Source organism: Phoxinus phoxinus (assembly GCF_949152265.1).
Source record: "Phoxinus phoxinus genome assembly, chromosome: 23".
Classification (NCBI taxonomy): domain Eukaryota; kingdom Metazoa; phylum Chordata; class Actinopteri; order Cypriniformes; family Leuciscidae; genus Phoxinus; species Phoxinus phoxinus.
The window spans coordinates 24,346,029-24,372,941 of NC_136898.1; the positions used below are offsets into that span (position 1 = coordinate 24,346,029).

A 26,913-nucleotide genomic window follows, 5' to 3' on the forward strand; every position below is an offset into this window, starting at 1 on the left:
AGTTTGTTGTGATTGGTCTACTCTGCTCTGATTGGTCAGATGACCCAGTCTGTTGTGATTGGTCTACTCTGCTCTGATTGGTCAGATGACCCAGTCTGTTGTGATTGGTCTACTCTGCTCTGATTGGTCAGATGACCCAGTCTGTTGTGATTGGTCTACTCTGCTCTGATTGGTCAGATGACCCAGTCTGTTGTGATTGCTCTACTCTGCTCTGATTGGTCAGATGACCCAGTCTGTTGTGATTGGTCTACTCTGCTCTGATTGGTCAGATGACCCAGTCTGTTGTGATTGCTCTACTCTGCTCTGATTGGTCAGATGACCCAGTCTGTTGTGATTGGTCTACTCTGCTCTGATTGGTCAGATGACCCAGTCTGTTGTGATTGCTCTACTCTGCTCTGATTGGTCAGATGACCCAGTCTGTTGTGATTGGTCTACTCTGCTCTGATTGGTCAGATGACCCAGTCTGTTGTGATTGCTCTACTATGCTCTGATTGGTCAGATGACCCAGTCTGTTGTGATTGCTCTACTCTGCTCTGATTGGTCAGATGACCCAGTCTGTTGTTGTGACCGTTTAACTGATAGTATTAATCCATCAAAATTCTTACTGTCGGTTATCCAGTTAATTATGGTCATGCTCCGAAACCACATATTCATCATTTAAAAATGTGTTGCCAATAGTGAAATATTCTATTGACAGTGTCATATAGCTTATCATATCCATATATCCATTACATTAATAATACATTATTTAACAGGTGTTTTTTGCTTTTTGATCAATTTCTCCATCATGAGATTATTTATTCTTCTTGGCCGGGTTGTTTCTCCATGTTGTAAACTCATAAACTGAATTTATGTGGCTGTAATATTCAAATGGCGATTGTTTTAAGCCACCAAGTTTATTGTCGTCCGATCATTCATACGATGGGATTGGTGGCATATGAATATTTCATGAATCACACATGAACTCTGTCGTAAAATGATTTCTATGAAAGAAAGGCAATATCCATAAAAGCATAATAGAGACACTTTATTGTTATTCTGAGGGAATTCATTAGAATACTGCACTTCCTTCTCAGTTACAGTTAGTATGCTGCCTTGTAGGCAGTCGACAGCAAGGCAATAATATCATATCATTCCATACAACGTCTATAATTCGGTACATGTATCTTGTTCGATACATAAATTAAAAGTATTTGGGAAGTGTTTAAAAACGATGAGCGTCACTACGTTGTCTCAGCGGTTACTGCTCTGCCATGGTCAGACTCTGCTGTGTTATTTAGCCATTAAAATACATTTACGTCAAATGTTTTTTAAATCTTGACTGAAGCAAGTTGGGTTACTCTTAAAGCCTTTATTCATAGTGCACTGCATTATAAAAGTATTCATAATGTACATTATAATGCATTACATATTTTAATAAATAATAATAACCAAAGTTATAACCAAATGCATTATAGTATTTGCAGATCTTTAATTGGTTGTTTGTCGTGTTTTTTTAATGCATTATACTTTCTAGAGGTATAACAAAATAGATAAATATTATAATGTATTATAACTGTGGTTTCAATTAATAGTGAGATTAATCATATTTTTTATATTAAGTTTAATAACCATAATAATGTGCATTACAAGGCATTAAAAATATTTTCATAATTAATTCTACATGAAGGCTTTTAAGTAAAGTGTTAGCATTGTTTACTGATGCCACCTGGTTTATCTAACGCAGTGACATTTAGACATGTTCAGATGTGGCTTACAGTAGGTGTTCGAGACTTCTGGGGCTCATGCATTTGTTGGACTATTCTGCAGCAAGCAGATTTGTTATGGAAGAATTGTTTGTTGGGTGAGAACCAGTGGCAGTTTTTCCAGTTTCCTTAGATCTCTGTACATGTGGTTGAGTTAGAAAAATACCTTTTGTTTGAGAATAATCTCAGTCCAGAGTCAGACAGCCTGTATGGTTATCACTCAGGGCTTGACTCGCAGCCAGAGGTTTGCTCTCTTCAGAAGAGAGGATGGAAATAGGTCGCCAGAGCCTTGGCACACACCCAACCAGTCAGAGGTTTATTCGGCACTGGAAAAACAGTGGCTAAGACATCAGCACATGACATGGCTTCTTTTTGTGGTGTCGTGCTGTTTTGTACCCTTGATCCAATTTCCTCATTGACCTCGCACATCTGAAGAGGTGAACCTCTCAATTCTGAATTTGTGTGGACATCCATTTCTATACTTTCTATAATCAACTCTATCCAAATAAGGAATAAGGAATGGTGCAACCAAAAAAAACCAACAAAAAAAACAATGTTATCTGCATAAAATCGAACATGGGAGAGTTTATTACCCTGCTTTTCTTTTTAACAACTGTCCATAAACAAAAAATAAAACAACATAAAAGTTATCTGCAATAGAGCACCCTTCCAAAGTCTTGATTTTGGTTTTAGGCTCTACTAGAACAGGTTTTCATTCTTGAATGTTCAAAAAACACATTATTTTCCTCAAATTCTCCATTGTTGCTGCTCGTCTCTTCCCAGTCTGTCAGTAACGCTCTGTTTAGTTCCTGTCTCTATGAAGCCCCTCCTTCTGAAAAGCACAGTGTGCTCTGACTGGTTGGCTGGTCTAGTGTGTTGTGATTGGTCAACCACTTTGATGCGCTTGGGAAATGTCCCGTCCTTTATGCTGCGTTCACACCAAACGCGAATTTAGCGTCAAATTCGCGTCTATCACGTCTAGTTGGACGCTTGAACGTTTTGAATCCACTCGCGCGTCCAAAGCAAGTGGACATTAAAAGCAACATTACACACTCAAGAAAGATGAACATAAAAAAAAGCATAATAAAGAGGATTTATAGTGTAAAGAGGACTCTAAGTATTGCTAATTATGAGTCATATGGTCTAATTTTATGGTTATTTTATTGTGTGTTGTGCATTGGTTTTGTATGGGAAAGAGCTAGTGAGTAAATGATGACAGAACTTTGATTTCTTTAATTACTTATTAAATGACTTGGGCCTCTGTTAATAATAACATATAATATTTGCTTGCTTCTCCAAGGTTAATTATTTAATTGACTCCCTGATTGCCAAATAAGGCTTGATTGGTAGCTTTTGGAAAATTGCAAGATTACAAAGGATATTACAGTCATCCACATGAAGTCTTGAGTCTCCAGAGAAAAACAGAACATGTTCAGTTGGTGGTATTGAATTAAGTGTGTTTGAGATCGTTGCCTGTGTCTGGCTTAATCACGCCAGCCTTTTCCCCGCATGAATCTGGTTTCCAATGACTCAGCACATGGTGGAGTCAGAATAGCAACTGTTATGCTGATAATATTCACGCCCCGGACCGACCAATCACAGGGCCTCATGCCTTCGGCACAGATGAATATGCCAATGGGGCAGGGCAGGGCGGACCATGATCTGGCTCTTCATTAGAGATTTTGTAGGTCATGACAAACTAACTTTCAATGCTTTTAAAGCTGCACAAGCCAACTTGGGACAATAGACATGCTTCTAGCAGTGATGATTATTATTTTGATACTGTCACAGGTAAAACTCGAGAAATAAGAATATGGTGCAAAAGTTGATTTATTTCAGTAATTCAACTTAAAAGGTGAAACTGATATATGATATAGACTCATTACATGCAAAGTGAGATATTTCTAGCCTTTATTTGTTATAATTTGGATGATTATGGCTTACAGCTTATGAAAACCCCAAATTTGATTATGGCAAAATTAGAATATTGTGAAAAGGTTTTCATAAGCTGTAAGCCATAATCACCAAAATTTTAACAAATAAAGGCTTGAAACTAATGTAATGAGTTTTCTCTTTCAATACACATGAGAACTACAAAGAAACATGGACTTTTCACCCAAAAATTTTAATTATATCATCATTTACTCACCCTTAAGTTGTTCCAATCATTGTTGAGTTGTTGTTTGAAGAGTGTTGAAGAATTTTGGTGACTTCCATTTGTATGGACAAAAAACACTAAGACGCCTGAGGTCTCTTTCTAAAAGCCCACGAGGACATGATTTTCCCCTGTAGGACTCTCAGTTGGTTAGAAGTATTCAATGGCAAGAACTCTGAACTCTTAGTTTGAAGTGGAATTAAAATCTTTTATGAGGACGACACTGTATTTTGAATTGGCATGAGTGTCAACATTATTGACCCAAGAGGCACACAAAGCCTGTCCTGAGGGAGTCGCGGGAACTAGAACGAGGAAGATCAGCAGAGACCCTCCACTCGAGAGGACTGGTTTCACAGCCTGTTTGGCCCTTATGAAGTGGAAAAAGGTATTAAACCTAAAAAAAACTAAGAAATTATAGGATATTGTAGGAGCCAAGTCAGCCCTAAACTGTACAAATTCCTAACAGTACAATTGTAAACTGGAGGAAAAGGCTGTTAATCCCACGGACTCTCCCACAGCAGTGTTCACATGGGGCTTCAGAGATGCCAGGGCACAAGCCGGGTCATGAGACGGTGTTTTAATCAATTAGAGACACAACTTTTGTTTTGTCATGGTTATTATTCTAATACTTCAACATATCTTCAATAAAGAAAGTTAATGGAAATTAATGAAGATTTGTCCAGAGATGTTCCGTGTGTCCCATTTCATGAAGACATTTACGAGTTTTGCTGCATTCCCGATCAGCTCGACAGCCTTTTCCACTCCTCACTACACAATCCAATAATCAAGGCGATCCGTATTACTAGAAACATCCATGTTCTGTTTCCGGTTGGAAGTAATTCCTCCATAATGATCTTTTAGGATTGGGCATATTAATCAATAATCAATCAACATCATCAAAATGTTTTTCATCGCTAAATTTGTTTTAATTGTGTTGATAATACTAATACTTATACACTTAGAATTGCAAGAGAACGAGTTTTATTGATTTATTTATGGACACCGTGAAGTGTAAAACCCATGTTCATTGGAAATGCGTGCATGTGACAGAATCTTACATCGCTGCTTGCGTGTGTTGCTACACTTTCACAGTGAAATGTCCAGTAAGTGGTGTTAAGGTAGCCTGGAAATCCAGACCTAAATCTGAAAGATAAATGGTCTGGTGTCGGTGAATGAAAAGCGGCCAGCTCGAGGGGCGGCACCAAGCATGCAATTGAAAATCTCACTGCACGCAATTGGCTAACACTACGACCAATCACAACAATACACGGGTGATGTATCACTAAGCCCCATACGCTGAGCTACCAGCGGAGTAGTGGGAAGTTCGGATCATTTTACTGACTCGGATCTTTGAATCTTCTGTTCAGCAAAATGAACAAATCTTTTATCGAGTAATTTCGTTCATTTCAGCAGAATATAATTAATGTCATGTTAAATAGCCCAACACATCTAGTACTGAGGAAAATGTTGATTACATTTGAAAAGTTGGGTCCACCTTAAGTCCAAGCTATTGCAGTGTCACCTGACCTCCTGATCCACGGCGTCTTTCTTCTGCAACTTCACCTTGATCACGTCTAACGTTACTCTGTTCCCGCCTCTTGTGTCTGTCTTCGGGTTTGAACTTGAGCGGAGCTAACATTAACTGGTGGATTATACTCTTGCCGTGTCCGGTCGGCAAAACAGAAAAAACGTCCTTCTTGCAAAGGAACGATCCGAGCGCCGTCTTCTGTTCCTCTTTTAGAGAAAAAGGCAAGTCTAAATCTTTCATTGTAGCGGACAAAGCCGTTTCAAACAACTGGTGTTCATCCACAGCCATCTTGCAATGTTTACTAATGACTAATGTCATCTCGCCTCTGGCCCGCCGATACCAGATAACCCGATGTGATTGGTGCAGCTCAGATAGAGGGGCATATTTAATGAGCTTTATTACTCGACACCAGAGTAAACTCGCTGAGCAAACTCAAATTGTGCTCTCGCAAGAACTCTGGATTTCCAGGGTAGTGTGACGGTGCATCAATCTGAAACCAGTGAACGTGAACCGTTTTACTGCGTTGGTTGTTGAACGTATGATGGCAGTTCGAAAATGTCTTTTGAGTTGAGTGGTGTTAAAAGGTTAATACTCTGTCACTTTTAAAAATAGCGCACCACAGTAAACCCTACACTAAACATAACAGAGTGTTAACAAAACCAATGCTGAAGCAACCATGTTGGTTGAGCTGATCATGTGATGCAAATGTCAAAATGTATTAGTTTACAAATCATGCACTATGACAAAAGTCTTTTGATATTATAACATGGTATTGTGCTAGAAACCACTCAAAGATAAGACTATTAATCGATAATCTACCCCCATAAAAGAAAAATAGTTTTAGTGTTCATTTCAGATGGAAAATTGTATGCATGGTTTTGTTTTGTGCAGTTTTGCAAGGCATTTGAGGCAAATATTTCCAATGATCGTGTGTTGTATTTGTAATATCTGCTATTTTGCTCCTCCCCACACACAGTTAGCACTGCTGACAAGCGTACTCTTGTCCATCTACCGATGCAATATGCAGTATCTCGATCATAATCCATTAGTTGTGTGATTGCACAATGAATCTGCACAAAGTAAATCACAATGAGATTTTACATTTTCAATATCCATTTGCATTGCCATATAAGTGCTTTTCTAGACCATGGCTTTCTAAAAAGCATATTTATTTTTGCAACCAGCTTTAGTGGAACAACACATTTGACTCATGAAAGCTTTCGAAACCGCTGTCAAATTATACAAAAATAAACAAGATTTAGACGGTCGACGGTCAGAAATAGAAGACCAGGTGTCGTCTACATAACTAGAGAGGGGCCAGAGTTATCCATGTTATTATTTTTATTTTTTACGTTTTAATATTTTTTAGCTGCAATGCTTTAATTATTATGCTGTTTTCTTTTTATGTCACAAAAGTAGCTTTTTAAAGACTGAAACCACCCTAATCACAGTGAGCTTCCTTAAATCTAGTGAATCAGTTTTGGTGTGGTAGTATTTCACATCCTTACATGCAATGTTTATTTGATGTGAAGTAGTTCCAGGCACCGATAAGCTCATTGAATGGTAGTATTGAAATGTCGTGAGCTCTTTACTGATTAACTCATTCCTCATAATAAACCTGTGTGTGTGTGTGTGTGTGTGTGTGTGTGTGTGTATGTGTGAGTCAATGACGGATCTACTGACCCACTTCTCAGTGCCTCAATATGCCTTGGTTATCCTGGCCCGGATTCTTTAGAAGGACCGTTGCAACCGGCTTCAGATTGAGCCGTCTCTGTTTATTGCATTTTATACATGTTTTAAAAAAGAAATGACCATTATCTTGCCGAAATGTTTGCTCAATCTATTTATGTTTTTACAATAGGGTAATTTTGTTGCAATAGCGTACACACAACACAAGGAAGCTTGATTTCAAACTTTGAACTGAATTTAGAGGGAGGAAAAAACAAGACCAAATACAGAACATGAACAAAAATTCAGAGACTACAAGCAGAAGCACACATATATACAGGTGACACTCGAAAAATAAGAATATGGTGTAAAAGGTGAAACTAATATATTATATAGACTCATTACATGCAAAGTGAGATATTTCAAGCCTTTATTTGTTATAATTGTGATGATTATGGCTTACAGCTTATGAAACCCCAAATTCAAAATTATAATATTGTGAAAAGGTTTTCATAATCTGTAAGCCATAATCATCAAAATTATAACAAATAAAGGCTTGAAATATCTCACTTTGCATGTAATGAGTCTATATAATATATTAGTTTCACCTTTTAAGTTGAATTACTGAAATAAATGAACTTTTGCACCATATTCTTATTTTCAATTTGGGGTTTTCATAATCTGTAAGTTATTCAGTTAAGAGCAATGAGTGATTTTCTTTGTCTTTTGTTGCTTGATTCCCACATTACTCCAATTTTACGCAGTCTACATTGGTTACCCATTCGCTATCGCATTCAGTACAAGATACTTCTTATTACACTCAAAGCACTCCATGGTCTCGCCCCCAACTATATTTCTGATCTCATCCATACATACTCCCCTGTTCGCACACTTAGATCTTCGGATACCGGTCTGTTGACGATCCCACGGCACAAAACCCACATTAAAACATATCTTTTTGTCACTTGTTTCCCCGACCCCTGACTCCATGTTCTGATTCTATATGTATCTTCACAGTTTGTGTGTCATGTTTCTGTGTCATGTGTTTTTGTAATTTATTGTAAAGCGACCTTGAGTCTTTAGAAAGGCGCTATATAAAATAAACATATTATTATTATTATTATTATTGATTAGCGTTGACCCAGACGGCAGCAGGTTTATTAGGCTGCTGTCACTTTAAGACCTGCACGCATCCGTTACGTTCTCAACTGCTTATATTCACTCAAGTCACTGTGTTTACAAGAGTGTTTTGACATCATTTTGTGTGAATTTGTGCAGAGAGCGAGAGAGAGAGAGATTAATCACTCGCACTTTTTTTGTGAAATTACGTCTCGCAGAAAGTTTTCAAACGACTGATTTGCTCTGATAATCTGTTCGGATTCGTTTAATTGTAGGATTGAAAATAATCCAAGATATTTGCACTGAACAAAGACATTTGCTTTTACTGGTTTCCTCCCCCGGCCTCTTTCTGCCACAAGGACCCTTTGGCCTAAAGGCGTAGAGGTGCTGCTAGTGACCAAACTGTGTACATCAGGGGTCAACGAATTGTCACACCTTTAGTACGGTGGGGGAAGTTGTTATTTTCTGATTGGTCAGTTTGAACGTCTCACATTTGGGTTTTAGTCACATGGTCAGGGGAAAGGATAAAAGAAGATCGTAACTGTTGCTCTGTTTCTCTTATTATTCTCTGGGTCTCTCTCGCTCTCTCTCTCTCTCTCTCTCTCTCTCTCTCTCTCTCTCTCTCTCTCTCTCTCTCTCTCTCTCGTCTCTCTCTCTCTCTCTCTCTCTCTCTCTCTCTCTCTCTCTCTCTCTCTCTCTCTCTCTCTCTCTGTCTCTCTCTGTCTCTCTCTCTCTCTCTCTCTCTCTCTCTCTCTCTCTCTCTCTCTCTCTCTCTCTCTCTCTCTCTCTCTGTCTCTCTGTAACCATATTTTGTCTTTAAACCTTTTCGATTACAAATAATGTGCTAACTAGTTTTGATTTGGTATTGACTTTGAAGTGATACCTATTGCAATACAATATGGTCACACTCTAGCAGCGCTCTCCCACATATGAAGCTTTTGTAACTGCGCTTATTTACGTCGTTGTTATAAGCTGCAGTGTGTGGCAATAGACAAGAAATGTACAGTTTTCTACCATCTTGCTGACAATGTTTCTTTAGTCAGTCATCAGTCTTGCAGCCTGAACCTTACATAATCATCTGACCTACATGTCCGTAAATGTTTGCGGGAATATCCCGCTTTACAGTTGCGAAACCTGCGGGAATGTGCAAAATGATGCCCGATTACGTGCTGAAATTCAGGCCCTGTTAACAAGTGGAAGCTTATTGTAAAATGTTACTACGTTTTTGTTGACCACTTTGATTTTCAGATGAACTTTCCCAGTAAGTCAGGATATTGCACATGGGCAGATCACTTCACTTGCTTATTTTCATAGTTCTTCATTCTTCCTGTCCTGTGCTGGGAATGAGGAGGAGCGGAAGGTCAGCCCAGGCCGTCCGGGGTCTTGCCATGTGAGACGTGTGTGTTTAAATATGCAGACATTTTACATAATGACTTTTAAATAGCAGTGATACCAGTTAAATGGGGTGGAGTGTTACTGTGTGTGTGTTACTGTGTGTGTTTGCGCGTGTGCTCTTGTTTATGTGAGTTATGAGGACACATATTTGTATAATGACATGTGTATTACACTGGTATTACAACTTAAACGTGATTTATGAGGACATTTCATGTTTCCTGTGATGGGCAGGTTTAGGGATAGGGGCTGTGTGTGTGTGTGTGTGTGTGTGCGTGTGTGTGTGTGTGATGGGCAGGTTTAGGGATAGGGGCAGTGTGTGTGTGTGTGTGTGTGTGTGTGTGCGTGTGTGTGTGATGGGCAGGTTTAGGGATAGGGGCTGTGTGTGTGTGTGTGCGTGCGTGTGTGTGTGATGGGCAGGTTTAGGGATAGGGGCTGTGTGTGTGTGTGTGTGTGTGTGTGTGTGTGTGTGTGTGTGTGTGTGTGTGCGCGCGTGTGTGTGTGTGTGATGGGCAGGTTTAGGGATGGGGCAGTGTAAGGGGACAGAATATACAGTTTGTACAGTTTAAAAACCATTAGCCTATGGAGAGTCCTCAAGTATAGCTAAACAAACGTGTGTGTGTGTTTGTGATGGGTAGGTTTAGGGATAGTGTGTGTGTGTGTGTGTGATGGGTAGGTTTAGGGATAGTGTGTGTGTGTGTGTGTGTGTGTGTGATGGGTAGGTTAGGGATAGGGGCAGTGTAAGGGGACAGAATATACAGTTTGTACAGTTTAAAAACCATTACGCCTATGGAGAGTCCGCAAGTATAGCTAAACAAACGTGTGTGTGTGTGTGTTTGCTTGTTGACGTTTTATTTTCTCATGGTGTTGAAAGACAAACTTGTATCTTGTCTTTATCTTTAAGTGTGTTTGTGTGGCATTACTCAGTGGTTAAATAAGAACATATATCAATAAAAAACACATTTTAGACTATAGGTATTTACAAACATTGGGCTTCTTTCCTTAATCCCAAGCCTAAATGCTGCAATTTATACAGTAAGCAATTGGATTCTGCATGTGTTTTATGAATGAGACGCATAACTTATACAAAGAAATCAGTTTCTTTCCAGGAATTAGGCCCTTATAATGAGCTGTTACTCAAGACCCCAAAGCAAAGCAAAACATATTGTACGTTTCCATCATCAATCTTTAAATGTACATGTTGTTTGAAAGTATAGGTGCGATCACTGTTTATAGTCCCTGCATCTGCAGTCTCTGTCGAATCTGAGCAGATTAGCTGAAGGGTTGCAGGATTGTGTGGCCCTTCCAGGAACACGAGCACATGCTGGACTGCGGCGCTTTCTCGACGGCCTCTCCGGTTTCTTGGAATGAATGTGTAACACTCACCAGCCTCGGCTTGATTTCACAACAACCCCGAGCTAACCTCCGTCACACTGTTTGCCCTTCGTCTTTCTTCAGCATGTTGACACCGTTTATGGTAATCTTCCTCTTCCTCTTTCTATTTTTTTTTGGTGTTGTAAATGCATTGTATAAAGGCAAAGGCCACTTTCTCACTGGCCAGGACTGATGATGTGATGCAATAATTCCCCTGAACTTCTTGCTAAATCTCTGCCGCGCAACCAAATGTTGTTTGTTGTTTAGTCTCAAAAAATTCAGTAATACATGAAACGCATTTGATCTACTATTTTTCATCCATGACTCTAGTTCTCTAACATCAACAATTATCATGAAAACTATATATTTTTATATTTTATTTTATTTTTTATTAAGGATTTTCAAATAATAATAACATCGAAAACAAAGACAGACAAGCAAACAAGCCCCAAGCGCTGCAAGTTAAATAAAATGTACAATGTACACATGTGTCCGTTTACCGAAAACATAAGTCAAAACAAGAGAAGTCAACACGAGAAGCCAAAACTTTCTTAAAATAAGAATTTCAAAATTTGTGTAGAAAGGATTGGAGAGGATCCCAAAGATTCCTGAATTTGTCCTGTTTGTGGTTGAGGTCATAAGTTAATTTCTCTAAAGGAAGAAAGGCTGAGAAATCCACATAGAAATAGTAGGGACCTGAGATGTAGACCATTTTAATAGTATACATTTCTTTGCCATGAATATAAGGGTTGTAAACAGAGGTTTGAAGGTCTTTAGGAATGTCATTCAGCAAAAAAAGGGAGATAAAATAAAACGTTTCATGAAAACTATTTAATAGGAAGCCAAAGATATAGATTTGTTTGTGAAGCCGAATGATGGCTAATGAAATGAGAGGATTGCAGTATAAATAGATCTTGTCATCATCGCTCACGGTTGTGTTTGTAATGATCGGCCTTATTGGAAGATGTTACTTGAATTAAAATGGGTCAGATCAAACTGTGTGAGGATGAGTGTTGAAGAAAGATGAGACCGACGACAGAAAAGAGATGAAGAGATAGTGTATCATATGTAACACTGACTTACGGGATTATATAGTGTGGTTGTCTGTACTGTATTAAAGTCGTAGATTTGCACTGCTGTAAAAAAAGAAATCGGTTAAATTTACGGTAAAATACCGGCCGCTGTGGTTGCCAGTAATTTACGGTAGCAACATTTCAGGTTTTACAGACTTATTTTTACATTTACAGTAACAAACCGTATTTCATTATCTGATCTAATGTGAATTTACCGACCTATTGAAGTATTAATATCTGTTTTGTACCATACACTGGTAACCACCAATCACAGCAGTGATGAGAGTCACATGATCAATCAAAGCTCATCACAAGCAGCTCTTCCACAGGAAAGTTAATACTAATATACAGAAGCGGCACAGTGTCATTCACACAAACATTAAACACCATCATGGTAACACACGTGACATTTAAAAAATGTAATAAACATTAATTTAACAACATTAAATGTAACATAAAACCCTAATGTGCATAACTGATTAGAAAAAAAAACTATGAAAACTATGAAGAAACAGTGATTTCAACAAAAATACATCAAATGTGAAGTGTCACGCAGGAATTGTGGGAATGTCAATTTACGTTTTTTCAGTGTAAATTATACAATTTGTTCTTTTTCACTTTCAAAAACTGTACATTTAACGGTATTTTACAGTAAATGTACCATTAGATCGATCACAGTTATTTACCGTATATAGTAAGGACATTTTCTGTTAACCAATTACCAGTTTTTCACTGTAGCATTTTTACATTTAAAATCACGATAATTTTTTACAGTCCAAGAGCGTTCATCAGAAATGGTCAAACTGGAAAGACCGTGTCCTAGATTTATAAACACTATGATTTATTCATGTAGGGTTTGTTTTGCCAGAGAGGTGGCAGTCGCCCGTGCAGGGTTATGAACCGCTTTATTAGTGAGCACTTATGCAACATGTCTCTGCGCTTTCATGTGTAAACATCTCTCTCACACACCAGATCTTGAGGAAGAGTTGTGCAACCGAGTCAAGAGATGGCCTGATTACAATTGTGAAAGGAACCTGTCCTTGTAGTTTGCGGTTACATGCCATAACTGCACATTTCTCAAGAAAAGATTCATGATTCAAAGGTTATGAATGCAAGTTGTCTTAGGAATGATAAATATTGATTTGAATAATATACAGACAGCTTTCCAGAGCCCTACTGTGTTCAGGGTTATCTCATTTTAGGATGAGGGACCATCCAACATGTTTACATTTAATATTAACCTTACAAACTACAATTAAATACAACTAGAAAAACACACTGCTCTGTGAAAACTGCCTTTTTACCGTGAACAGATTTTATACATCTTTTACAATTTTTTATTTAATATTTTTTATTAGATTTTGATTCATTGCTGATTCCGATTTTGTTTTCTACAAGCAAATTGGCCGATTCTGATACCAGTTGCTGATTTATTTATTTTCTTTAAGGAAATGTGTTTGTTGTTTATTTGCTGTGTAACCGGCCACTGTTAAACAAAAATAAATCTGTAGCCATTTGAAATTAGAGGCAACCACATTTGCATCATGATGCAAACAAAGATACACAGATGTACATGTTTTTAAATTTACAGGTGAAACTCAGACTCTGTAATATTCCCACACAAACGACATGTTGGGAAATGATTGCAAAGCAGGTTTTGTGCAAGTCCAGAATAGAGGTCGGCCAAAATAAAACTCAAGACCGCTCCGACTTATGCCCCGTTTGACCAGTGCATCTATATTTACTTACTGAGTTATTACTGACTATTTCTCCAATTTCGATTTAGGCAGGAAAAATGTTCTGCTACGCCGAATTTTGCGAACTAGTCCCTGTTTTTTCGCCCGATCTGAACAAAACCAGTCTAGGACAATTCTCTGGACTCTCTAGATCGATAATTATCGAAAAAAAATTAACTTTTGCATCTGGGTGGCTGTAACAGGGTCATTTAGAAAAGGGGTGTGAAAATACACTCAAAAGCCTATAAATCATTAAGGAAAACGCAGAACTTCACAAAAATTGATGAGCATATGTGTCATAACATGGTGAGGAAGCATGCAGAGTTTCATGGAGATTGGACCATAGGTGGCGCTATAACTGGCAAAAAGCTTTCATTCGTATTAGGGGTTCAAGCATGAAATGATGAAACCCTATTGCAATTGTAAGGATTTGTAAAACTGATCGTGCAAGCCAAACCGTGAGGCCTAGAGACTTGAAACATGGCCAGATGGTTGGCCTCAATTTGGGGAGAACCTATCAGAGTATGACCGCGATTGGCCCATAGGTGGCGCTACAGCAACCAACAGTACAAAATCGCTCATAACTCTTGTCCTGGACTCAAGTCTCTTGCACCACTGTGATCCCTGACACAAAGGTATGTCTCCTATGTGATTTAGGCAGGAAACATTTTCTGCTATGTCGAATTTTGTCCAAAACCTACTTTTGCAAACTAGTCCCTGATTTTTCGCCCGATCGGAACCAAACCTGATTTAAAAAATCCCCAAAATGGAAATGTATTCATTGTCATGTTTTTCCAAACCTGTCTGTTGTTGTGTTTTCTGTACAATGCAAAAGTTTAGGAAAGTTTAAAAGGCTCTTTTCCATACAACAATAGGTCAAGTATAAGTCTCTCAACTCCAAAAAAAAAAACAGCACAGAAAGAACCATAAATGAGTCCATTTGACTAGATCTCCAACTATATACTGTATTACAATTCTCCCGAAGCCGGTAGCTTTATGCAGGGAACAGATTGAAAACTTTCTCCATTTTAGGCACCATACTGTATCACAAACTTGCTCCTGCATCCAGTTATGCCACGCATACAAACTATTGGCATCAAATATCATTGTTTGTGTGAAGAACTAACTGGAATTTATCACAAGACTTTAAATGTAAAGCGCTCATAAAGTGTCCTTATTTTCTGACAGACGTCACTTGATCTACTTTTAATCTGATTTTATACTGCTGTTTATTTGTTTTGTGTCCTTGAACTTGACAACTCGGGTCATTTTGAGCTCTACTGTGGGTATTGTTTTAGTTCTTCCGGTTTAGACGTTTGGAATATTATTAAAAAATACAGTTTGCCCTTTATTATAACTTGAGTTGAGGACATATCTATTTTTCTTCTTATCACTTGCCACGTCATTGCCGTTTAGCAAAACCAGTAAAATGTTTTCAACGTACGGTACCTAGATATAAATGACATTCATTTCCTGCTGTTGAATAGATAAAATTATAGCTATTGTTTAAAAACTTTACAGCCTGTCATAAGCTTCAGGTTCTCAAACATGGGTTTACACACACACACACACACACACACACACACACACACACACACACACACTTGTTGTGCCTTCATTTGTCTGCTGGCAATTTGTTTATTCTGCTGTTCTGAATTGAATACAAAATGGTTTGAACAATTCTCCTCGTCTCTGTTGATTTGCACTGAAGTGACCATAATTACCTCCATTTCTGGATTGTGACTTTAACTGCCCGCTGGAATAGTGTAGTTTAGTTTAAGTAGTAAAAACCTTTGTGTAAATTGAAATAAATGAAGGAACATGGATGCACGAGTGGGCCAGTCATTTTCAAGACTCATTGTAAAGCAATTAGCTTCGTTTTGTACAATTTTCTAAGACGGGTGTTGAGACCATAAAACAGGCCGTGAGTGTGTGTCTTCAACCACAACACTTGCAATGAATGACCAGCACCTTTAAATATGTGTGTGCAACAAATGGACCGGGTCACCGCTAAGATGCAGCCTTTTGTTGCAGTTGTAAATTGCAATGTGTATTTTTTGATGGTGTTAACACCACTGAAGCACAATGCAACTAACTCCTCTAGTTCTCACTCCTCATCAGCTTCCAACACCAACCTTTTGCTTAATTTTCCAAATTCGACTGTGGCCAAAATGGTGAGTTTTTCGAACACTTTAAAGATGTTGTTTTCCGTTGAGAAGTGTTTTCCTGAGGAGTTGCATCTTTCTCTTTGACGGCCCTAGACACCGCAAACAGAAAAAGAGAAGAATGTGTCACTATAGTTTAGCCGATCAGAGACCTTGAGCATTGAGTTCTGCTGGAAGGTAGTGATTCAAAGAGGTTATCATCGTCTGTTTTCACAAAAATATGCATTCCTCATCATTCATAATAATAATGTGACACTGAATAAAGACTGGAGTAATGATGCTGAAAATTCAGCTTTGCGTCACTGGTTGAAAAACAAAATTCACATAGCAAACTGTTATTATAAATGGTGGTAATATTACTGTTTTTTTTCTTTCTGTTTTTATAATATATTTTTATATTTAGCATAAGAGACTTAGAGGTCTGCAAGCCCGTCGGGACCCGACACGCTAAAGCCCAATCGGGCCGGGCTCGGGCCATTTTCTTTTTTTTTTACAGATCGGGCTCAGGTCGGACTCGGGCTTATTTAGCTTCTCTCCTTTCATTGTGCCCATAATATACGTGCAGAGCACACGTCACATAGTGTGTATGAAATATTGTTATATTGATTATATTATACATCGCCTAAGCAACACAAACACTATACGCAGCGTTACTCACGTTACTCACACACTCGCATCAAAGAGCGTGCGTCAGAGAGAGCTTAAAGTGATATTGGTCTCGGGTCGGGTCGGGTTCGGGCTGAAAAATTGCCGTTGTCGGGCCAGGGCCGGGTAGGGCTTGAACACCAGGGGCCAGGGCCGGGTTAGGGCTGGAGTTTTTGGCTCGTGCAGGGCTCTAAAGAGAGTTTTCTTTTAAAAAAACATTCAAAAATCTTACTAACCCCATAATCAAACATGCTTCGAATGTCACAGATTAATATGAGGTAATGTGTCCTCATATTCTGTCCGCAGGGGGAACTCAGCGCCTGCCCCGGACCGTGGGAGTGTCCGTAGCCAAAGAGCTGATATTCGCGGCGCGCGTGTTGAGCGGCGAAGAGGCCAAGAGTCTGGGGCTCGTCAATCATGCCGTGGAGCAGAACCCCAGCGGAGATGCTGCGTATCTGCGAGCTCTGGATCTGGCCCGTGAGTTCATCCCTCAGGTATGCACTGCCATGCTCACTCATTCTTCAACATCTCCTTACCGTACGTCGCTCTAATGAAGGTGTGATCATTGTTCTCTTCAAGGGGCCAATCGCCATCAGAATGGCGAAGTTGGCAATCGACCAGGGAATGGAGGTAAGATTGCACATTGACTTATCTGGTCAAAAATACAGTTTTCTTCCTGGTTGTTGAGAGTGAGGCAATCTGTGTTGGCATCTCCTACCAAGTGACTCGAATGTTTGCCAAAATACCGTAGAGTTTGATTGAAGAAACTTCCTATGATGTCTAGAAAAAAAAGACCGGAAGCATTTTAAAAGTTGATCATTATTTTGATATAAGTTACCATGACTATTAAAGGGGACCTATTATGCAAAATTCACTTTAATAAGGTGTTTGAACACTGATGTGTGTCTACAGTGTGTGTAAACAACCAGCCTATAATGGTGAATCCACCCACTCCTTTTTTTTTTTATAATCCCCATAAATCATAAACGGTGTCTCCAAACGAGTGTTTCCAGATTTCCCCCTACTCTTACTCTCTTAACGATCTCTATTAGCGGAGATCCCGCCGCGAGTGAGCCGCTGCAGTCGCCGTTTCCGTTTCCTCGCTGAAGCAGCCGGAGATATACAATTGGATGTACCAGCGGACATAACAGTCTCTATATCTGACCCACTGAGGACACTGTAGTTAAGTGTCATTTATGAAGGAAATGTACTGAAGAAAATCGTTAAAGTGTTGTATATTTGCACTAATCATTTTATACCAGACAGCTTCACAAACAAGGGTCAGTTTAACGCTGGATTTGCACAAATGTTGTTTCTGAAAGATTTTTATATTAACATTACGGGGCATGCTAGTCGATGAGTTGAATCCTTAATCCCACAACAACTATGAAAATTCATCCACTTATTATTCAGGAACGTCCAGTCTCTCCATCAGTGTCCAACTCTGGTTCGAACATGTAAGGTTGAACACGCTATTGACAATTTCTGATTTATTTGCTGCGTGAGATTCTCCAGTTTTGTTGTTGCCAGAGTATCCGAAGCACGAGCTGTAAAGGCAGAAGCTCATTTGCATTTAAAGAGACACACACAAAAACGGCGTGTTTTTGCTCACACCCAAAAATGAGCAAGCTATAATAATGGATCTGGGGGTATTTTGAGCTGAAACTTCACAGGCACATTCTGGGGACACCTGAGACTTATATTAGATCTTGAGAAAAAGGGGCTTAATAGTTTTCCTTTAAATAATCATGCTTTTCCCTACTGTGCGTGAGCAAACCTATCAGAACAGACACACTATGATGCAGCAGATATACATCTGTTATAATACCCACGTCCATCTCTCAGCATGTGTATGCTTACCAGTAAAAGAGTGTGTGTACGTGAAGTCATGTGCAGCTGTCATCCGAGTTACCAAAGAGAGAGCGTCTGCTTCATGACATTAGCTCGACCCGAGAGGCCAGCCTGTCAACACCACCCGTCCTTCAGGAAGTCAGCTCCTCGTCTCTTCTGTGGATGTCAGTAAAAGAGGAAGAAAGCTAACACAGGCTCATTGGAAAACGTGCTATCTACATGTTAGCAAAACTCCTAAACCGTAGCAGTACAGTACACTGCATGAACACTAGAGGCAGTAAAACACCAACAGCGTTTATTCATTATTCATTATTAGGGCTGCACGATATTGAAGAAAAATGCGTTATGCAATGCGATAATGCTTAAAGTGTGTGAAATGAACTTAATTATCTTTCAAATATATTTAAAGTTATATAACCTACATACGTTTCACATTCTTTTTGTGACAAGAAAACATCCCTACATCTTCTGAAAGTGATAAGATAGTTTAACATCAGTGTAAACCACTGGGTTTAGGGTTTTAGGACCTACATTAGGTTTATTTAACAACAGAAACACTGCTTAGTTTTTACTGTATGAATTAAATATATATACTGATTCTTATTAAAGCTACAAAAGTTATTCAGCCAAGAGCAGTGAGAGATTTTCTCTTTGTCTTCTGTTCATGAGCCGTTATTGCGAGCCGTTGTGATATGCATATTGCGATTTATACATTTGTGATATTTAGATTATTTCGATATATTGTGCAGCCCTACTTTTTACACGCATTATGATTACAGGGGCAGATTATTGATTAATAAGGGCGTAGTGTTGTGCAAGGAATCGCATGGGAATATGTTATGACCTTTTGCACTTTTACTATAGCACGTCCTCTTAGGGAAACTCGATATATATATTTTTTTATTTAACCTTTATTTAACCAGGAAGTCCCTTGAGACCTGGCCAAGACGGCACACCAGTTACAATTTAAATACAAATACAACATAGTCAAAACATCCAAACAAGCATCACATAAAAAGGAACAGGTCACATATGACAGTTACATCGATATATATCGGCTTCCATATCAGTATCGGCCGATATATGTTCATTTTTAATTAATTTGGCCGATATCTTAAAGCCGATAAATAATGTATTATTTCCGTCAGCTGAGACACTTCAGATGCGCACTGTTCATCATGATGGGTTTGATTTGCTTGAAATATGATCAGAATCACTTCAAAAAAGGAAAATACAGTTCAGTGCAACATGTGCAGCGCACGTCTGTCATATAAGATCAAATTATAATGAAAACATAATAATTGTGTGTTTGGGACATGGCTTTTAATGGTGAGACTTTTGTTTAAGTAATCAGGCTCTCAAAAATTATATAAAAATTTGACTTTAGATTTATCGGCCACTATATCGGTTATCGGCTTTCAATTAGAAAGATATATCGGCACCGGCCAAAATGTTCATATCAGTGCATCCCTACATCCTTTGTAAACCAATACATGTTGATGTGTGTATCACATAACTAGCTCCATATGCGCGGCTGGGACAGCATTGCACTTGTTGAGTCCCATAAAGCACCAGTCATGACAAAAGAGCTTCTCACGTTTGCTTTTGTTAACACTATCAGTCAGGTGATGCGATATTTTCAAACGCGATAGAGCATTAACCTTTTAGCATCACTCAACATGCATTTACTTTCTGAGCCGCCGCCGTACGCACACAGATGTTCAGATTCAGGATAATCTGGTTCTGAGAAAACTGCACATGCTTTTAGTGTCATTTCAGTTTTTGGAAGTGTTGCAAAACATGAAAGCAGCAACATAATATCATTTTGCAGAAAAGTTGCCACAAGCTCGTTTTTCCCAGTGAGCCTGAGTTGAAAAAAAGCAATTCCTTATATTTGAAGATGCTTCACTAGGAAGCAAAGTTTTCTAGAAGAGCTGGCGCTGTTAAAATAAGCAAGAGCTCGATTGAGCCTCTGATGCCAAAGGACATTCACTTAAAATTCAGATGTTTCTGTGTTTGTGAAATGCCAAGGTCACCTACAAAAGTAGGTCTGTGTTCTTCTGTTGTCATGAGGAGCTCTTGCACGTTTATTGGACGGTTTGTTCCCACGGCTACAAGGAGAAAAGAGAGTGTGTTGTGTGGGCACTCGACATCGAATCAGAAGTTGTCTCGTGACTTATACAGTTGTTCTGCTTCATATAAACATTCTGCAAATGAAAACGGATGATGCAAAACTAGTGTCGGATGTTGTTTTGTTTTTTTCCAGGTGGATTTAAAGACAGGATTAGCTATTGAAGAGGCATGTTATTCTCAGGTATGTTCACACAATGAAAATTCCCATTAATCTGAGAATCAATATTGTATTTTGTTGTATTAACTTTTGTTTTTCGAGCCAAAATACTGTTCTACAATAGAGCGCAACAGTTGGACTCCACAGTAAAACCCCATTTGTTTTCAACATGGAGAAATATATTTTTCCCATGATTGATGAACCTTTCAAGAGCCATGTCCTGGCACTCGGACATATTAAACGTGATTAGTTCACTTCAGAATTTAAAATCTCATGATATTTTACTCACCCCCGCGTCATCCAAGATATTCATGTCTTTCTTTCTTCAGTCGAAAAGAAATTGAGGTTTTTGAGGAAAACTTTCCATGATTTTTCTCCATATAGTGACTTCAACAGGGTCCAGATGTGAGTTTCAGTGCAGCTTCAAAGTCTCGACACGATCCCAGCCGAGGAATAAGAGTCTTATCTAGACAAACCATCGGCCATTTTATAAATAAAATAAACATTTATATACTTTTTAACCACAAGTGCTCGTCTTTAACGTCCACGACTTCACGCATTACGTAATCCCGTTGGAAAGGTCAGGCCGTAACCTGACGTATGTGGAAAATGTAGAGTAGGGCGAAAACTCGATCTCATTTTCTCCTCCAACGTCAAAATCTTGTTTGACCTTTTATTAATCTTTTTTTTGTTTTTGTAAATGGTGTTTGACTTGCACAGTTGCTTTGTAAACACTAGGTCGGTACTTCTGCATACGTCACACGTGACCTTTCAACGGGATCACGTAATGTGTGGCGCATCGCAGAGCTAGTGCAAGATGAGCATTTGTGGTTAAAAATAATATAAATGTTTAATTTTTAGAAATTGGCCGCTGGTTTGGCCAGATAAGACTCTTATTCCTCGGCTGGGATCGTGTCGAGACTTTGAAGATGCACTGAAACTCACATTTGGACCTTCAAACCGGTCCATTGAAGTCATTATATGGAGAAAAATACTAGTGAAATGTTTTCCTGAAAAACCTTAATTTCGTTTCGACTAAAGAAATAAAGACATGAATATCTTGGATGACATGAGCAAATTATCAGGACATTTGAACTCTGGAGTGAACTAATCCTTTAACTCAAGTCCCAGCTCGAGGTCCTTTCCCAATCCTGTTCCCATCTCTCCTCTCCTATCTCTTCCTGTCCGACCTCATCGTGTCCTGGCAAATAAAGCCAAAAATAAATAGTAGCTATGTAAAAATAATTCCTTTAATTGACCGTTCGCAAAACCCCGCCCTCTAACGGTTCTCGTCCAATCCTAGCTCAGCAACTGTAACTAAGGAGAAGGACCTCCGTCAAACATTCCGATTTCAGCAAGATAGTGCAACGATGCGCCTATGGCAGTGGGGTCTGCACGGGCTTAAAACTTGCTGTATTTTATGATTGCTTGCAACTATACTAAAAAAATAGGCTACATGTACAAACACCGTTTCACTACGGCACTGCGGCCCCTCATCAGTCAGCAAACAAGAGGGAAAAAAGAGAAAAAGCACGGACTTACTAATTAGGACACAACTTTGATGTGGTTGAACAGGAACACAGTCACAAATTCCTCTGGAACTCAAACATTAAACTTCAAAACAAAGTTCGCGCAGTTGCACAACTATTTACACACATATATCCTTCTCAGTAGTTTGAGTTATGAATGAAGAGAACAGAGAGCTGATGGTTTCCGCGCGTCCTCTGATTGCAGTGTTGTGACTGAAATAGCGCGCGCGGGAGCACATGCGCAAAACAGTTTTGTAAAATGATATATGATCAAATAAAAATGATTGATATATAATTTTACAAAACTGTTTTGTGCATGTGCTCCCATGCGCTATTCTGTCTATACTTTCTGTCGTGCCCTGGAGGATATGTCTGCTGCATTACTCCAAAACTAATCACTTAATGTATGGAGCTCAACCCAGCCATGTGTCTGGTTCTCAATTGTTTGACGGGCGTAGTAACAATAACTAAGGGGCGTGGCTTTTGCGAACGGTCAATTTCATATAATCAGTCTGTGTATCCGGCATTTAAAGGGTTAACGTGACGCACTTCAGTGAGCGCTGGCCTAGATCACTCAGAAAGCCGCTATATTTAGCTCGGGAGACGGCACAGCTGTAGCTTCCTCTGATGCCACTGTCGTCTCCAGGTGATCCCGACCAAAGACCGGCTGGAAGGATTGCAGGCGTTCAGAGAGAAGCGTCCTCCTCGCTTTAAGGGCGAGTGACCCCGCCTGACCAACCCGGTCACAAGCAGCTGCCTTCTACAGCCTTCCCGAGTGCCGGAGAGACTGCTGCATTCCTGACATGTGGAGCGCTGCCGTGATCGTCACATCTGTAGACATTTCTGCCTGAAGATGAAAGCTATCCTCCGCCAGTGATCAGCTTCTTTTTGCATGGTATGTCCTTTGTGATTATGAACTTCTTTTCTTTCGGATGAAACTCGAAACATTAGAATACGGTGTAAAAGTTCATTTATTTCAGTAATTCAACTTAAAAGGTGAAACTAATATATTATATAGACTCATTGCATGCAAAGTGAGATATTTCAAGCCTTTATTTGTTATAATTTTATAATTTCTTACAGCTTATGAAAACCTTTTCACAATATTCTAATTTTGAATTTGGGGTTTTCATAATCTGTAAGACATAATCATCACAATTATAACAAATAAAGGCTTGAAATATCTCACTTTGCATGTAATGAGTCTATACAATATATTAGTTTCACCTTTTAAGTTGAATTACTGAAATAAATGAACTTTTGCACCATATTCTCATTTTTCGAGTTTCACCTGTAATGTAAAGAGACTTTGTTCATTCTCATCAGTTAAAATAATACAGAATTCACTTCAAACTAACTCAAAATGGGAAATAAACTATTACAATTCACTCCATTATAAGGCAGTTGAAGGAGCTGTGTGTGTGTGTGTGTGTGTGTGTGTGTGTGTGTGTGTGTGTGTGTGTGTGTGTGTGCGTGTGTGTGTGTGTGTGTGTGTGTGTGTTGACCTCTCAGTCTCTGTTTCTGTAAGCAAAGCTATTAGGAAAAAGTACTAACATTTGTAGTTTATGCATTAAAACGTATTCATAATCTGTGTAATTCAACAACACAACTATTTGAGATTTTAAAAACAAGATAATACTGACGAGTATAAAGATAATTGTACTTCCTCCAGTGAGTTTTGCCCTAATGCCCTTGGGAGTGTGTACTCGTGTTATCTCTCAGATATATCCTGCTCTTCATAGTCAGATATCTGCCAGTGAACATCACTGGAACAAACACGGCTTTATTCATGTAAACTTTGCAAACTAGGAACTGTATAGCAAGAACATTATATACAGTGTCTATGCACTAATGTTTAAAAGGGCTTCAATTTTTATTTTTATTTTTACATAAATGAATACTTTTATTCAGTAAAGATGCATTAAATTGATCAAAAGTGACAGTAAAGACATTTTATAATGTTACAAAAGATTTCTGCTTCAAATAAATGCTTTTCTTTTCAACTTTCTATTCATTAAAGAATCCTGGACAAAATGTGTCAGTTTCCACAAAAATATGAATCAACTGTTTTCAACATTGATAATAATCAGAAATGTGTCGTCATATCAGAGTGATTTCTGAAGGATCATGTGACACTGAAGACTGGAGGAATGATGCTGAAAATACAGCTTTGATCACAGGGATAAATTGTAATAATATTTTAATGTATTTTAATTTTTTCAATGGCTTAAGGAAAAACACGTATTGACCCCCAAACTTTTGAATGGTAGAAAAAAAAACGTGACCACGGCTATCTCTCTCCAAAAGGACCAGGACACACTGGAAGAATTAAGATGTAATATGTGTCACTTTGGATAGACATAATTAAACAATATAAATATTATTTACTCCTTAAAATCCCCAATTTTTCTGTAACATTGATACGATGAAAGTGAGTCTCGCTTCTCCATTCCCAGTCGTCTCACAGGAACTGATGAAGCGGATTAAACTCTTCAAAGTTCCCGTGTAACAGCAGCGAGTCTAACAGAGCTCCAGGGCTGCGCTTAAAACATGTTAATTGCTATCATGATAGAATATTACAGTTGTGGTTTTACAGTCTTTGTTATTTGAGCTTCAGTGGCAAAAGAGGAAAACCCCGACTGTTCCCAGATCTGCTGAGTCAGCTGGCAGCAGCGCCGCCCCAGGGGCTCATGGGGGATCGAGTTATTAACACACTGATGTAATGCTGATCTCATACACACACACAGCAGGAAAGCACATGCCTGCCCGAATACATATGAGCCTAGGATGTGTCCGCTTTATTCTCATTTTATTTCATTCATAGCTTCTGCAGGCTCACATGTCACAAAGGGACATTTATTGCTATAAAATGTATATATATATATAGATATATATATATATATATACATAATATATATATACTTCTGGAGCTGCATGGTTTTGCAGAGTGAAAGTTTATATATCATTTGAAAGCTTACAATCTCTAGTTTACATATTTGGTGACTGATTTTCAAAATAAATGACAGAGGAGCCGTAATTTATCAATTTGCAGCAAGAATATGTTCATACTCCTGAGGCGTGTTCAGACCTTTATTTTGAAATAGTGATGAACATGAAAAATCATGAAAGAATGGTAGAAACCTCAGTTTGTTTTCATGCCAAGAGTTCAAAAGATAGCATCCATTTAATTATTTTAGAAAAAAAGGTCTGAAAATGTTTTAAATATAAATAAAAAAATAGTTTCAGCATTAGTGATGTGGCAGCGAGCTATAATGCACATACGTGTTTCTTTCTGTGTTTCTTAGAGGTTGAATTCATTTCAAAATCTGCCAAACTTCCAACACTACTTCTGAATAGGATGTTTACTTCATAAATTGTATGAAAATTTAAAAAATAATGGTTCAGACTCAAACAACATATGGATATGGAGGCGCCCTTATATGGGCAGTAATGTCAACTAGTGGAGAAGTGTGGTACTGCGCCCAAACTAAATCTCACTGAAAGCTGATTTTTTGTAGCCTAGAAATCTAGACGCCCCTAGCGGCAGCAAAATGTATTTTGCAGCCAGGGCCAGTCTAGCAACTCTCAATACACATTCTAGCAGCAAAAACCCAGATTGGGTCAGGCCAATCACGTCGTGTATAGAGCATGCGGGGCGGGCTTAACATATGACGACAGAGTTGCGACGGCTGGCATAGGCACTTGTAAACAAAGAATGGCGGCAGCAGCTGTCGAACAGCAGTCTTTCAAATCGGCTTTGGCCGCGACTCTGGAGGACTTGGAGTTAAGTTTCTCTTTAAGAAAAGAGCAAAAAACGGCACTTAAATCATTTTTAAAAAAGGAAGATGTGTTCGGAGTTTTGCCGACTGGATACGGAATAAGTTTAATATACCAATTAGCTCCGCTGGTGGGAAAACGCACCACGTCACCTTCTTCGTTGCTCTGATTGGTTGTAGCGCTATCCTATTGCGTGCAGAGGGATTTTGAGAGACAGCCGTTTATCCCGCCTCTCAGAGTAAGCCTAGTCTATGGACAGTGTCCAGACTAAACATCTTGATGTAAGTCTGGCTGGCCAGGCTAGATTTTTTGAGATATCAACCTAAAATTTCAAACACAACTTGTTCAGATTTTTGGCTTTGATTTTTTTTTTTTTTGTGCATTTTTAGAGTCCACCAGGTTTTGAAAATATATATTTTATATAAAATATGAATAATACATTTTTTTACATTGTTCATTTTCATAAACTCAAACTTATATAACTTTTTGTCTGTTTAACTTTCTTAATTTATTTCAATTTACTTCTACAAAAATCTGCCAAATGTCTTCTTTAAAAGAAGACCAATCTTACATCTTTATCCCAAAGCATTCTTGAATTACAACCATCTAAGTTCGGAGTGTGCATTTTCATGTCTATTAAAAAAAAGGGGTGCCACTTAAGGGGATAAAGGCCAAAGTAGGTAATTATTAATCGTGTTATTATTTCTCCTCCTGTTTTATTGGTAGAGCGGAGATGTTGAGCAGGAAATGACATGCATACTTGGGTTTTGAAACGCTTTGGGGATTTGTGTCTGAAGTCTTGTTTCCTCGCGTGTTTTCTCTGTGATGACAGCATTGCAGCGTGTGGTGGCGGCTCAGGAATGTGA

General features: G+C 38.7%; 1 protein-coding gene across 1 annotated transcript in view; it reads left to right on the forward strand.

Annotated features, from left to right (window-relative positions):
* Positions 1-24,320, forward strand: part of auh (AU RNA binding protein/enoyl-CoA hydratase) — a 41,737-nt gene extending 17,417 nt beyond the window's left edge. The window contains exons 7-10 of the mRNA XM_079600183.1: positions 16,907-17,094; positions 17,180-17,230; positions 20,718-20,765; positions 22,917-24,320. Coding sequence (XP_079456309.1) covers positions 16,907-17,094; positions 17,180-17,230; positions 20,718-20,765; positions 22,917-22,994 — 365 coding nt within the window. The 3' untranslated portion in view covers positions 22,995-24,320. The remainder of the gene's footprint in view (positions 1-16,906; positions 17,095-17,179; positions 17,231-20,717; positions 20,766-22,916) is intronic.
* The last annotated feature ends 2,593 nt before the right edge of the window (positions 24,321-26,913 follow it).